This window comes from Ammospiza nelsoni, chromosome 2, assembly GCF_027579445.1.
Source record: "Ammospiza nelsoni isolate bAmmNel1 chromosome 2, bAmmNel1.pri, whole genome shotgun sequence".
NCBI classification, from domain to species: domain Eukaryota; kingdom Metazoa; phylum Chordata; class Aves; order Passeriformes; family Passerellidae; genus Ammospiza; species Ammospiza nelsoni.
This window is the reverse complement of record NC_080634.1, coordinates 109,152,125-109,166,887: the sequence shown is the minus strand read 5'-3', so window position 1 is coordinate 109,166,887 and position 14,763 is coordinate 109,152,125. Positions and strand designations below refer to the sequence as shown.

The window sequence follows — 14,763 nt, the reverse complement described above, 5'->3', positions numbered from 1 at the left end:
CTAAATGAAAAGGCTCTTCCCAGTCTGCCTGTTTGGAGCTCTTTCTATCCATAGTACAGAATGGAATACATTTCCTCATAACTAACAATGCTTACACAAAAGAGGTATTAGAGAAGACACAATAAATGTTCTCCAGACATCAGTCCCAGAAGTTTCTTTATTTAGTGCCATTTTTTAGTCTGCTGAAACAGAAGACCCTGGGTGGGCATTCTTTTCTAAATGCATTAGATAAAATATATGGTAGATATTAAAGAGAAGCCAAGCACTTTTCCATTCCTAACTTTCTTTCATCCTGATATGTCAGCACAGTTTACACTAAAAAACACTTTCTTTCTTATAAATATGTTTTTATACTGTTTTAGTATTATCTCTTTTGTCTGCATATCTTAAACACAGTCATAAATACATTCGTGTGTGCATATAATGTACACTGGTGTGTGCATGCATAAAACTATATTCCTGAAGATGAAGAACAGAACAAAACAGGTTCTGGAAACAAAAATCACCCAACTGAGGGAGGTCAGAGCACAACAGCAGTAACAAAACTCCTTCAGGTCACTCTTTTTGCATTTTTTCCTGTAAAGCCAGGGGAAGCAGGGAAGAAGTGTTTGCTTACATTTGCTGCCCTTCTCCCAAAGATGTGGAAGCTTGTCTATGGCAAGATAAACATGAGACAAGGGAATTAGCCTGAATCAGAAACTCAGCTCCTTGTCTGCCTCCTATCCTAAAGTCCTGTGGTCCTTGCCCTGGTTGTTGCCTCTCCATAAATATCCCAGCTTCTCTCCCCCTTGCTCCTTTCAGAGGTATCATAGAATGAAAGAATGGTTTGGGTTGGCAAGGACTGTTAAGATCATCCGTTGCAAACCCTTTCCGTGGGGAAGAACATATTCAGGTTGCTCAAAGCTACATCCAGCCTGGCCTTGAACCCTTCCAGGGATGGGGCATCCACAACTTCTCTGCACAATTTGTTCTAGTGCCTCACCACCCTAACTGCAAATAATTTATAATATATGAACATATATATAATCTAAATCTTTTAGCTTGCAGTGCCTTCTCCAGACTTCGCTGCCTGCAGGACTGGCCTCCCCTGCTGTGATGCAGCTTTGCCCCAGCTCCCAGATGCCCTGTGAGAGAACAGATCCAAAGGCCTGGTCTAGGAGTGTCCTTCACATGTAGGGTCTATGTGTGTCCTTCACATGTAGCATTTAAGTTTGAAAAAAGAGAAGATTTTGCATTAGCTCACAGACTTTGAGAGCAGCTGAATTTTCTGTCAGTGTGTGTCTGATCTGTCCCTTTCTCTTTCCTTGCCACTTGACCTGATGTAAGAGGTTGGAAAGAAGACAGGATTCACAGAGCATTTCAGAGAAATGCAACTGTCCCTACCTTCATCAATTCATCATTTCCATATCCAAACTAAGTAATAAGGTTTGCAAAAATGCTGAGTCCATATTTTTCACATTGCTTTATAGAACATTAGATATAGGAGTAGAGTTCTCAGTGTCAGAAGAGAATGATTTTATGTGCAATCACTGTAGAAGAAGATAAATGTTATATGAACAAAGCTAGAACTTAAACAGAACTGTATGAAATAAAAGAAAATTTGTCTTTATTTCCCAGCACACTTTTTTACTTTATTGTTATGTAATACTCCTTTGGTTTGAGTTACTAAGAGAATTTCTTATGTTACTTGGAGGTGAATTTTGATTATTTTCCAAACCATAAATTAAAAAATAGCATATTGATAAGTCCAGAAAGACAAAATTTTATTGGGTTTATCTATAGTACAGAGAAAAGTGAAGATTTTATCAGTCCAGCCACAGAAAACAGTTGCTGAAATTTAGAAGTTCAGTACTTGATCCCAAAAAAACACATTTATACACATAGAGAGGAAATATTTAGAAAATGTTCTTATGGAGACCTTTCTTGCAAAAAATGTTATTTTGTCTTTTAATTTTCCCAGTGTTTCAAATAGTTTAATTCATATCTCTGCTAAAATGGCACTGACATTAAGCTGGATAATGTATGAGTATTCTATTGGCTTTAACAATTTCCTCATGACTTTTTTTAAAGAATGACATTGGTTCTCTTATTTTAATAAATTAAGAGAATTAATCCTATGCAAGTGGAATGGTTTGTGTAGTGATTTAGAGAAATGCTTGTTCTTCTCTGAGTTGGGAAACTACTCTCTACATTTCAGGTAAATAATGTGCCAGTAATCCTAAGTGATGACTACATTTTCATGCTAGTCCTGCATAATATTTGTGCACTTCTAGTGAGACTGACAATTCAGCATAGCCATTACTCACTGCTGAAGAGGGAAACTAAAAAAGCAAAAAATTCCCAACGAATCAAAAGCAAAAATCAGGAGATGTGAAAAAAAGCTAGGACTGTGGAACCAAATTTAAATCTGCATTGCCAGAATCTAATTCAAAGCTACTGAAGCTATTCAAAAATCATTAACTTAATGAAACACTAGCATCTTGCTCAGTAAATAAGCTTGTACAGTTTGGTTTTTACTTCCACTGTGCCTGAATCTATGTTATATTTAACACATGCTTTCAGATCTCATTTGGAAGCCAGTACCGACCAGTGGAAGCGATTACATCTCTCTCTTCAGGAACTTTTGGCATGGCTGCAGTTGAAGGAGGATGAATTAAAGCAGCAAGCACCCATTGGTGGAGATCTCCCCACTGTGCAGAAACAGAATGATATTCATCGGGTATGTTGGTGTTCTTTTAAATTCTCTTTTGTCATGTTTTTTTCCTTTGCTGGCTAGTGCTGCATGGCACAGTCCTTGTTGGAAAGATCTCCAGCTACAGCTTTCAAACACAGCAGAGAAATTCAGCCTTTTGGAGGAGGAGGTGTTAATGCCCATGACCCTCAGAGAGCTGTCACAGACAGGCAGATTTCACAGGCAGAACAATTACTAACCTAGTAATTTTTGAGGATTAAATAATTAGTTCTGATTGTTTTTCTGGATCAGACATTCCAACCTCATGTATACTTTTTGAAATCCTAGTTTGGATTTTGGGAACATTTGTGACACGAGTAGCTGGTATCAGGTCTATTGCACAGCTTTGCAGCGTGAAACTGTTGTGATAACTGTCTGTGGTTCATACTGGTTTCATCAGAGAATTCTGATGGAAAGACCATAGCACAGCATCATATGGGGGACCATTCTAGACTAAGATTGGTATTAAAAGAGAACCTGAAATAGAGCACTTGTACTGTTGAAGTTGCTTTTTTTTTAACCCACCAAATGAGCAAACCCCAGAATAATACTTCAAGAATAATTCTTCATACAAAGATTCACTCAGATTTTTTTGTTGTGGTGAGGGTATTGTTAAAGTATGTCTTCAGTGTTTAATCAATTCACACCAGTCTGATACTAACCTAATGTACTTCACCTAAACAGTCTTGAATTTCATATGCCATTGAGGTCTATTCAGTTCTGAATGAGAAGTCATGGTTCTAGTACCTCTATTGCTCAATATACAGTCAAGCTCTCCTCCCCTTCATCTCAGTGTGTATTTAATGACATCATAGGATGTTTTTACTTCCTGTTTGATGTCCGATTATGCTTCAGGGTGTTACCTGAAAAGTTATTTCCAACAAATGTAATTTTTATTGAAAAATTTATATTATCAGTCTGTCAACTTGATTTCATGAGGAAAGAATATCCCAAATGCAATGATCATCCTCTCAAAGCATTGTGCTATATATATGTAACTTCCTTTGTGAAACTTGCCACAAAAGGTATTGTTTCTGAAGTTCCTAAGTTTCTGATTTTATTGTTTAATGGAGAAGTGTGAAATGGTGCTTTAAAACAAAATATGATCAGTGCTTTTTCTGTTCATCAGGTAGCTGTATATAAATATTGCTCTAAGATATTGTCCTTTCTCATGGGGAGGGAAGTATTTGAGAACAGATAATGAGATCAAATTTGCAAAGCTAACATGACATATCTCACTGCTTTAAGACCCTGAGCTTGTGAAAAGTCAGGAAATACAAGAGAGACATGGCTTTTTCCATAGGCACACAGGCATTCCTCTACTGCAACAAAGTTATGGGAAGTAGTGTCCATATGGTTTGTCAAGGACCTGTCTTCACTGAATGATTGAGAAAGCAAAAGGGAAAGATGAACAAAAAACATCTCTGTCTCTCCCAGTGGCAAATTTTTCTAAGATAATATAATGCTTTTCTGCAAGGGGCATTTTCGTCACATTTCCTAGGTCTTCCCTCTGGAGATGTGATGTGTAGGATGTGTCTTTCTCACCAAATTTTATGTGGGACTTAAAGCACTATCACAGAGACAGTGAGGTGGAAACATCCATGACTTTACAGGTCAGCACCTTTCCTTTTTTCACCTTTCCCCTAAGAAAGTTAAGGCAAGTATTATATATAACCATGAAAGTTAAGAGAAGCCTGAGGTCTGTTTTAGCCATAAAGTAGCAACTTCCATAAAGTAGTTTTAAAGGCCATCCAGAATATCAGGATGAAAGAAGCAATATAGATGTTGCTTTCAGTCAGTGTGACATTAAGTCAAACTCTTTCTTTAAAGACAACTCTTGAGCCAAAACAAGAGATAGAGAGAGATTTCTGTAGAGTTGTTACAACAAAACTTTTTCCATCTAAATAATATTTAAGTATTTTAAAACATTTTCTCCTAGATAGAAGAAATATTTTTATCTAAAGAAATTACTTCTTATAGTATTTCAGTGTTGTATATCGCTCTATAAGCAGCTTAAGGGTTTCCAAGAATTTATCATAAAGGTGGCAAATCTTCAGTGGTGAAGTCTTCAGTGATGTCTCTGTCACACACTAAACAAATGAAGTATTTGGAATTTTAAGGGATGAGAATTATTGTATAAAATTAGAATGCCATGAGTAGGGGCAAAATGACATCATAAAATAGCTCTCACTTCTCTTTGTTCACTTCTCTGCCATTTGCAGGTACATAACACAGAGCTTTGGTCATCCTGTCTAGTATCGAATCTAGAATGTTTTATTTCCTTTCAGAAATACTTCTTTTTCCATTTCCCATTCTGTAGCACTTTAGAAGCATGAGTGTAGGTATGCTGATTCCCTTTGGTAAAAAAGAACATAACAGAATACATGAAATTGTTATTTGCCTTGTCTGATCTTCAACTGTCTCTGACAGAGAAGGGAAAAACAGTCAACATGGAAGTTGACTTCAGATTGCTGTTGACAAAATCTATGTTTGCAACATGTTGGTTGGTTGGTTGGTTGGTTGGTTGGTTGGTTGGTTGGTTGGTTGGTTGGAGTTTTTTTTCCCCTGGGCATTATGGACTTTTTCACTTTAACAGGTTCTTCTAAAGAGGCAGATATACAATGGCTATATCAGAATGAACAGCTTAGCAGATTTCTGAACATAAGGAAAATGTTTTCAAATGTTTTCACAAGTGTACAATTAACTAGCTTAAAACTGGAGCCCAGTACTGGTAAGCTGAGAGGTTTGGGCCTTTGCTTAAGAGAAGAGCTTATCTCTCAGGGTGTTGCAGGTGAAACTAAACAGTAGTTGTGTGTTGATTTTGAGAAAAAGAATTGCTGACTCTTCATTTTGTTCTTCTGAAAATTAGTCTTCAGTAAATTAGAGAAGCACCTATCAGATCTGACCAATCTTTTAAATTACTAGAATTTCCAGTTTTGGTCTTTCTTCATAAGTACAATGTTTGGTTTTCCTTCTGTGAAGGATTGTTTTTGTCAGGTAATGCCAGAACTGAACCCGGCTAAGTTCTTCACTTGATAAGTGAATGGGCCTCATCAGGGGAACACTATTTAAATGCAGTTTAACTGATTCAATTGAGAAATAACACGATGAATGCCAAAATGATTTTATGCCTGAATCCTTTTTCTAAAGAAGTGTTGGAAGCTGTTTTTATTTCTTTCCCTTAAAGGTAAAATTTAAAGAGGAGCAAACATATTTAACCTCTCTATCATTCAGAAGAACGTCTGAAACACCACAGAGATTCATAAAAAGAGATTTAAAGAAGTCAATTCTTACCACTTGAGTGCTCCTAGTTGCCAAGATTTGCCTTAAAAATTTTAAGAGTAGGATTCAGATTAAAATTTCAAATGCTTGAATCTGTGCCAGAGGCGAGCTTGAACTCAACTGAGAAGAGGGGTATCCGTGCAGTTAAAATCATTGTTGTGTTATAAATGTGAGGTGCTTTTTAGACAAGGAAATTTGTAATATATCCCAAATACACCCACATAATTACTATTTGTTTGAACTTATACATATAGTAGGTCATTTTTGCAATTTTTGAAAGAAATTGTCTCCATTCTAAAGTCTAAGAATGTGTGGGGAGGAGTAGTGGTGGTGGTGTTAGTCAATGATAAAAAAATACTCCTGTTCTTCAAAACATTATTTAATTATCTTACATTTTTCTCTGTTTTACTAAGTATCAAAATATTGTTTTAGTGAAATTGAATTAGCAACTGTGTGCATGTTACTGTTAATCTAATTTAAGTAACTCAGGCATCATGCAGATTGCCTGCTATGTCTTTCATTCTTTTAAGAGTTGCCTCATTTGCTGTGTAGTGATTTTATTAACAGCATAAATAGCATTTATGAACACAGAAGGCACTTATTAACAATTCCATGGAAACCCTTTCACATGAAAACTGTAGCATGACTGCCCAAGGAGGAGTACAGTTCCTACTTCAACACATTAACCAATTATGGATCCACAGCTGATATCTTCTTCTTACTATTAGAACAAACCCCATATTTTGAAAAGCATTGTGTTTGGCAAATGTGTTGAATTAATATGATTGTACTCTTTCTCTTTAAAATACGTTAAAAGCAAAAATTCTTATTTTTTTAAATAATAGAGATTAATGCTGGTTTCACTAATGCAACTCTTTTTCTCATTGTATTTTCATTTTTCAATTTAAATAATCATTGTTCCTTCATTTAAAGAGATTTAAGGACATTCATGAGGTGGTAGAGGTCCGAGATAAACTGATCAATATATGCATTATTAAAATGGTGGACAGAATGCCATTACTGCTGTAGTGTTGATGACAAATAGACATGCTTAAATAAAGTAGTTTACTTACTTTTTTGTCAGGTCATGCATTATGTGTATTCGATTTCCTCTACAGTCACCGGAAAGTGTGGAAGAAGTTGAGGAATTCAATGAAATTAGCCTGCAATCATTAGTTGTACATTAGAAATTAATTTAGGTTAATTCTGCTTTCAGTGATGGCCTAGTTATTATAAAGATATATTTGTCAGGGCTGTAGATAGATAAATTCCTTTTTTTTCCCTCAAAAAAAAAAAAAAAGAAAATGTTGCTATTTATGATTTTTACTAGTAATGTATACATATCTCACAACCAAACTTTAATCCAAAAAGCATCTTTATCTTCATACAGTAAGAACTTTCTTTTGGAATGGGTTAGTATGAAATTCGTTATTTTTAATGCTGGTCTGTGCTACTGCTTCAGCCTTATGTTTTTTTCATCCTCTCCTTTTCAAATTTCTTTAATTGAAACATATTTTAACTTGGTAGAAATCTGCAGACCAAAACGAGGGAAGGAGATGAAAACTGTAAATACTGTGTATTATTCTATAATTCAGGACTATAATTTTACAGACTATAATTGCCTCCACCAGCTCCAACATTCAGACTGGAAACGTTGGGGGGAAGAAGATTTGACACATTGGCTCAGTTTTCCTTTATTAAGAAGGCACCTTTTCTGTTTGTGACAAAATACAAAATGTGTAACGTCAGAAGTTCCTATTAGCATTTCTCTATTGTTTTGAGATTCCTGCCCATAGACTTTATGGGATTCATTGCACATATGTTCTCCTTCTGTTGCACAAGGGTTACAGGAGGACTGTGATTTTAAACCTCTTTTGGAAAGATAATGCCACTCGGTGTATTTGATTGCTGTAGTTTTCTGCAAAGACAGTACAAGCTGAAAAAAGGGGTTTTTTTGTCCTTCTCCTGGTGTGCTCATGTAGAGAGCCAGGGTGACCTGCCTACAGCAGCAGCAGTCCTTACAGAGTCCTTACTCATTCCCAAATGCATAGTTCAGAGGTGTTTCTGGCTTTTAACTATTCTCACATCAGGGTATTTCTGTGTTCCCTTGGAATATTGGTGACTCCTTCCTGTTGTTGGAATGTGTTTGCAGAACAGATCTTCCTTTTTGACTGATTTGGGACACAGACATTTCTGAGAAATAATATATCTTTGGAAGCATTTCTAAAACTTATTATATCTTTAAGCTGTTACACCATTTAATGCTTAAAAACCACTGGTTTAAGTGGGTTTGACTGTTGATGTTGCTTTTAACACAATCAGCTGAGAGCAAAGCACAATGTCCATGGAAATTACTATGCTGGATTTTAAGTTATGCTTCCTGATGGCTCACTTGACCTGCAGACCTGCCACACCATTTTATGGGGACAAAATGATGTGAGATGAACACAAAGGCTAATTAAAGGAATAGATTTTCCTCATTTGGAGGCATGGAAAAGGCTTATTATATTTCCTCTTTCTATCACACTTCATGCAAGAGTCAAGTGTGAATTATAAGAATTATAAATCTAAAAATGTCTAAGTTTGACATTTTTATTTCAGTCTTGTAGTAACTCCACTCAGTTTTTATGCAAAAAAAATATCCAGTAGTAGTTTACTTGTTCATATACAGTGCACTTCTTTATTTGTAAAAATTGGTATTATTTTTAAAGGTTAGCATGATTTTTTAAAACTTTTAGCTCAGGTATTAATCAAATGACAGATTCTTTTATGATAGCAGATTGATTCTGTGAAAAGATTCTAGTTCCATTATTGACCTTGACACAAAATGAAGATTTTTTGCTTTGTTATTTCCCTCAACAAAGCACACTTTGCTTAAAGGTTTTCCCAAGAACAGCTACAAACCTTAGGGTCAGTTCTTGATCATTTAATAAAAAGTGTCTTTAAATGTTTATAGTGGAATAATGTAGTTTTTTCCTGAAGTTTACTTTCCTGAAACGTGTTAAAAACATTTTACCTGTGAGTTCTCATATTATAAACTGTACATGTAGCCACTATTAGTTCTGGTAGGTATTTCCTGTACAGAGAATCACATATCAAATATAATTCAAAGTGTAATGAACTTTTTAATATTGAATTTATAATCCTTCATTAGTTCTCATAGAAATACAAATTTTGTTTAATAATTAATTTGGCTGAATTGGTGCATTTATTACATTACAAACTTATATAATGCTGGTGTTGTAAAGAGAATTTTCTAATCCCTACAGTAAAATATCTGTTTTCTACCCATGGCATATGGCTTTCCTTTTTGCAGTACTGTGTTTTGTGTTACACTGTACTATTAAATTACCTGCATATTTCAGCTTTATGCTGCTTGAAACTGTATGTATTCAACAATGTTTCATAAATACAGAAGAAAACATTGAAATAAAAGAGTGGTAAGGACCATTTAGATAAATTCACTGCAACATGCAGAAGAACCAATGCAAAATGCAACCGACAGGCTGGGTTTCATCTGCATTTTTGTGTAGTGTCCATTTGGAATCAGCCTAATAGGCTCTTATATTCTCACTATCAAAAATAGAGAAATTAATAAATAAATACTGAGATAGATGTACTTTCAGTGACCTACCAAACCTTCTAATACTAATCTTGAGTAACTTGCTCATGGTCCTTTAAAAGCAGAGTGTAGAAGAGAGCAAAAGAGTAAAAGGAGCTGTTGCTGAAGAAAGAAAAATGCAGCGTACCAAGAGCGCATTTGAATACAATGTGATTTCAGGTTAAGCAAAAGCTGATTATTTTTATTTTGTGTATGTTTTTTATTGCTTCTTGTCATATACATGTCGAAGCTGTTGCTGGAAACTTTGTACTGACATTGCTATTCTGACTTGGTATTTCCTTATAGATCCACTTACAATAATTTTGTTTCCTAGACTTTCAAGAGGGAGCTAAAAACAAAAGAACCTGTTATCAGGAGTGCCCTTGAGACTGTGCGAATCTTCGTGGCTGAGCCGCCCGTGGAGGCACTGGAGAAGGTCTGCCCAGAACCCAGAGGTAATTGAAGCAAGAGCAGGGCAATAACACATTGCTGGGAAGATCAGTGATGATCAGTGATGATTAAATAAATCCTGCCAGCAGCTCTGAAAGCATTCCTTTTACACTCTGAGCTGAATGCCAGCGTTCAGAAACTAAGCTAAAAATATAGATGAAAGCAAGCTTTAGCAATCCTTCTGAACACTGTGGTACTAAATAGACATGCATATTTATAAGCAGATTTTGAAACTGCCTTTAAACCTTCAGGACCTGTCTATAATTATAGCCTCATCTGAGGGCTCAAAGCTGCAATTTAAGCTAAAATTCACCTTGTAGTCTCAGTACTACAGGAGATCCCAAATCCACATAATTGCAGCAAAAGTTTCACAGTGATTAATGTTTATCTATATGCAGAAAATTGTGCTGAATCAGTTGATAAACTTCTATCTCCACCTTGCATGTTTCAAAATATCTTTATGTACGTAATGCAGATTTTGCTGACTTTTATGGTGGCAAGATTTAAGCTTTTTAAGAAATTTTGAAACAAGAATACATTAATAAAGCAAATTGCACAGGTCCCTTTGGTTATGAAGAGTTTCTTACTGAGATTTTAACCTATCTGGATGGCAACTGTATTAGTTCTAAGACAGAATATGTCTTAAAAGCCTCTCCACTTTCACATTTAGATCTGTCACCTGAGGAGAGAGCCCACAATATCACCAAACTTCTGCAAAGGCAAGCAGATGAGGTGAGAACCGAGTGGGACAAGCTGAATCTGCAGTCTGCTGATTGGCAAAAGAAGATCGACGACGCTCTTGAGAGACTGCAGGGCCTTCAGGAGGCCATGGACGAGCTGGACCTGAAGCTGCGCCAGGCTGAGGCTTTCAAGGGGTCCTGGCAGCCAGTGGGGGATCTGCTCATCGACTCCCTGCAGGATCACTTGGAAAAAGTCAAGGTACCTGACATATATCAGTATTTCTAAGCATAAAATAGTTAATTTCATGAATCTCCATATATACCATTATCTTTTAGAGTGAGAAATTGGTGTGTTTGTGCCATAGTGATTTATATTAAAAAGTGCATATAAATAATTTTGTGATTTCAGAAGTTAAAATGCAATGGGATCCTCATTGAGGATGTATGTTGCTGATGTGGGTAAAAGCACTATAGAAATGTGTAAAAATCCTCAGCACACTCACTGTCAACTGAGAAGATGCAAAATTGGCAGTTAAAGAAAGCAAAATAAAATAGATAGGAGAATATGATAAAACTCTATTGAATTAATTTTTTGCTATATTATATTAAGTATGATGAACACATAGTTGTTTCTATATAATTGTAGAGTAAAATTTATACAATTTGAAATATATGGTTTTTCATTAGGATGGTATTTGATTCTGTCTTTCTTGATAAATAGGCTTCATAACTAAAGATAGTCTTAAAAAAAAAAAAAGCAGCAATCCTGGAAAAATTGTCATTATTTTCTATATCTTAATGCTTATCTGCTTTTAAGGGTTGTTTCATAAAATCGTTGCTTATCAAGAAACTTGGGCAGACTTGTCCTCTTTCAGCATGACTGCCATGGACAGACTTGATAAATAATACAGAATTCCTTCAGCCAGAGCACAATAGAGGCAGCTGCCATTTTGATAAGAACAAAGTGCCTCTGTTCCAGTCACATAAATGGGAATCATCAGTCATTTTGAAAGAGACCTGAGCTAACTGTTATTTTCTCTAGATGAACATTAGGATCTAAGAAAGAGGAAGTAGAATGACTAATGGCAAGAAAAATATTCCTCTAAAAATCTAATGTAGTTTATTAAAATGAAAGTCGTCAAGTTTTAATCACACAGAAAGTTTAATGAGTGTCCTGTGCAGATGCTGTACAAGAACAAATGAAATAGTAGCTGATGAACAGCTAGCTGCAAATTTGTTTATCTTCATTTAAATTCATAAATGAACAGAAGAAATCTATTTATAAATTCTCAGAAAATGCTATTACAACAATGTTTTAGGGTTTTTTTTTTTTTAATTTTGAAGAAGATATCCTGAACAGAAGCACTGAATCTCTGATATTAATGGAAAAAAAAAAGCAAGTTGCTTAGTTCTAAAGCTATGAGCAGGAGTGTTGACTCCATAATTATAGTTCTGAGTCCTGTTATGGTTTTAAAAATAAATAAATATATTCTAGACAACATAATTAATGACTTAATAATTGATTCATTTAACGGTTAAATACTTTTCCTTTGCAAATGTTTGCAAAAGCTAAATTTGTTGAAGTTACATAGCTTTCAGTTAAAAGTTATTAGTAAAAAGTAAGGTTTTTTCTTTAAAAACTATATTATCAGCCAAACATTAGCCAATTGATACATTATCTATGTCTCATCCTTGCTCTGGTTTTTAGGATGAGCATCATGACTGATATTACAGTATGAGGCAAATTACCTGATTTCTCTCTATACATCTAAGAAACCCAAGCATCTTCTGAGCAGATCTTCAAAACATTGGTCATATGCAATTGCATTTCTTACAAATCCTTCTCTTAATTTGGATCACAATAGCTTTCCTAAACCTAACCTGATGAATAGCTTCCTGGGGAATGTGTTTTAGTTAGTGCCATTTGTCACTGTCCTCTTTAGTTATAGATGCTGGAGCTGCTAAGGTCATGGTATAACTTTGAACTCATACTAAATAGTGGATCCTTACTGGATCGGTATTAATGTTGTAATATTATTATTAAGCATGCTTCATCTAGATTAATGTACAAATTGGTGTTCTTCTCTGACTGTGAGGACAAGAGATAGTTTCACCCATCTGCTCCAAAGGATGCAATCTGGACTAGAGGGTATCTAGAACCAAACTATTCTTCAGACTTCTCTGCTGTCATCTGTCACTCTTTCTTTTTTCTTCTTTTATATGAGTGGTCTTATCTGCAGGCTGAATGTAGCTTACTTTCTTAATAACACACATTCTTTCTGTCTCCCAAGCGTATCTTTCTGTCCAGAAACCATGATTTAACTGTCTTAAATTCATTTCAAGTCCAAATGAATCTATCATTAGTCCCATAATATCCATTGCCTGATCAGTTTGATTGTAGCTCAAGTCATATATTAGACATGGTCTATGACTTCTACTCCCCTCTGCAGCAAATTCAATGATGCTTTCTCCTTGCAATCACTAACAAAATGTTATTTTCATCAGCATGCCTGGAGCACTTAGGGTCTCATGAGACCACCACTCAGATTTTATATTTAGCTTTTGCTGCTATGCAACTGATATGCAATCATGCCTACCTCATCCACTTGGTATCTTATTCAAAGACCCATTCCAGGAATTGATGGTAGAACCAATTTCTCTCTCTTTCTTCCCCAAAGACTCTCCTTTGCCATGCAAAACTGTGATAATGATTATGCTAGCAGCATGAAACAATCATTACATGTCATGCTGATACCTCCTCACTGTTTTGTTGTCTCTCTGCAGACATCTGCACAGAAATACTAACAGAAATTAGTACCCATAGGAAGTTTCAGGTTTTTATATTTTTCCACTCTGGAAAATTAGGTTTCTTAAATTAAAAGCCATTGTTTTGAGATGTTGTGCACAGAGTTTTGTGCCTCAGAAGCCAATTTTAATGGTGTGGTTTATTTTTAGCCAAAGATAGTTTGCCTTCTCTCAACATACTCAGGAGAGTACAATGCAAAGCACTTTTTTCTGCCAGTGATATTTTAACATACGCCTAGCAGCAATATAACTGCTTCAGTTTTCTGTCATACACAGCTGTAAGGGAACAGCAGAGCCTCTACACTCCATGAGTATAACTACATCTTAATTTATATTTTTTTGCAACCTCCGTGAAACAAAACAAAGCAACCAAACAAAATCAAACTCAAAACAAAGAAAAAACTCAACAACAAAAATAATGTAGAGTGGACACTAGTGTCTGTGGTTTCTTTAGTTCAAAATAAACGTGCATATCTCTAGAACTCCTTCCAAATAAAGGGCTATTCATGTAGAATCAGGTAGACTTTTTTCAATTAACTCCAGTCTGCTATAGGATAATTAGCTCTCCCTCACTGTCACAAAAAGAGGGCACCTTGACTCAGTATAATGATTGATAACTGTGAAAAGCAGAACAAAATTTGGTGGCATAAGTCTTATATTTTTCTGCAAGGAATTTTCATGAAAGTCTTAGTCTTGCTGCTTAATAACTGCTGGTTGTTCTTGCAGATTCACTTTTATAGTTATGAGTAAAGCAGTTACATGGACTTTGTGTATAGCTTATGGACTTTATGTATATAATGTAACGAGAATATTCATTAAGGCTTCAAGTATCCTTTTAAATTCTCTTTTCAAAGCTTATTTACAATTTTAATACAATTTCTTGTTGAATTATGCTGTTTATTTCAGACTTTCTTCAGCTTAATTGACAGTTGAAGACAATTGTACGTCACTGACAAATGTTCACTGGAAAATGTCAGCCCGAAATTTATTTATTTGTAAAACAAATAGAGCTTGCAGTTATTCATAAATCAGAAATTAACTGATCACTGATCTGCTCATCATCTACTCCAAAATTACTCACTGTGTGCAGGGACTGGGGACAATCCATTTGTCCTATCCTTCCTATGATGAGACAAAATGAGACAAAAGTAAGACAACCCATTCAAATAATTAGCTGAGTTTCAGTTGAGTCCATATCCAGCCATAGAAAGAAA

General features: G+C 35.3%; 1 protein-coding gene across 2 annotated transcripts in view; it reads left to right on the top strand.

Moving 5' to 3' along the window:
* The window catches only part of DMD (dystrophin), a 1,160,174-nt gene that overhangs the window by 964,073 nt on the left and 181,338 nt on the right, over positions 1–14,763 (top strand). For both annotated transcript variants that reach the window (XM_059491405.1, XM_059491401.1), the window contains exons 57-59: positions 2,563–2,719; positions 9,949–10,069; positions 10,735–11,003. In XM_059491405.1, the coding sequence (XP_059347388.1) occupies positions 2,563–2,719; positions 9,949–10,069; positions 10,735–11,003 (547 nt within the window). The remainder of the gene's footprint in view (positions 1–2,562; positions 2,720–9,948; positions 10,070–10,734; positions 11,004–14,763) is intronic.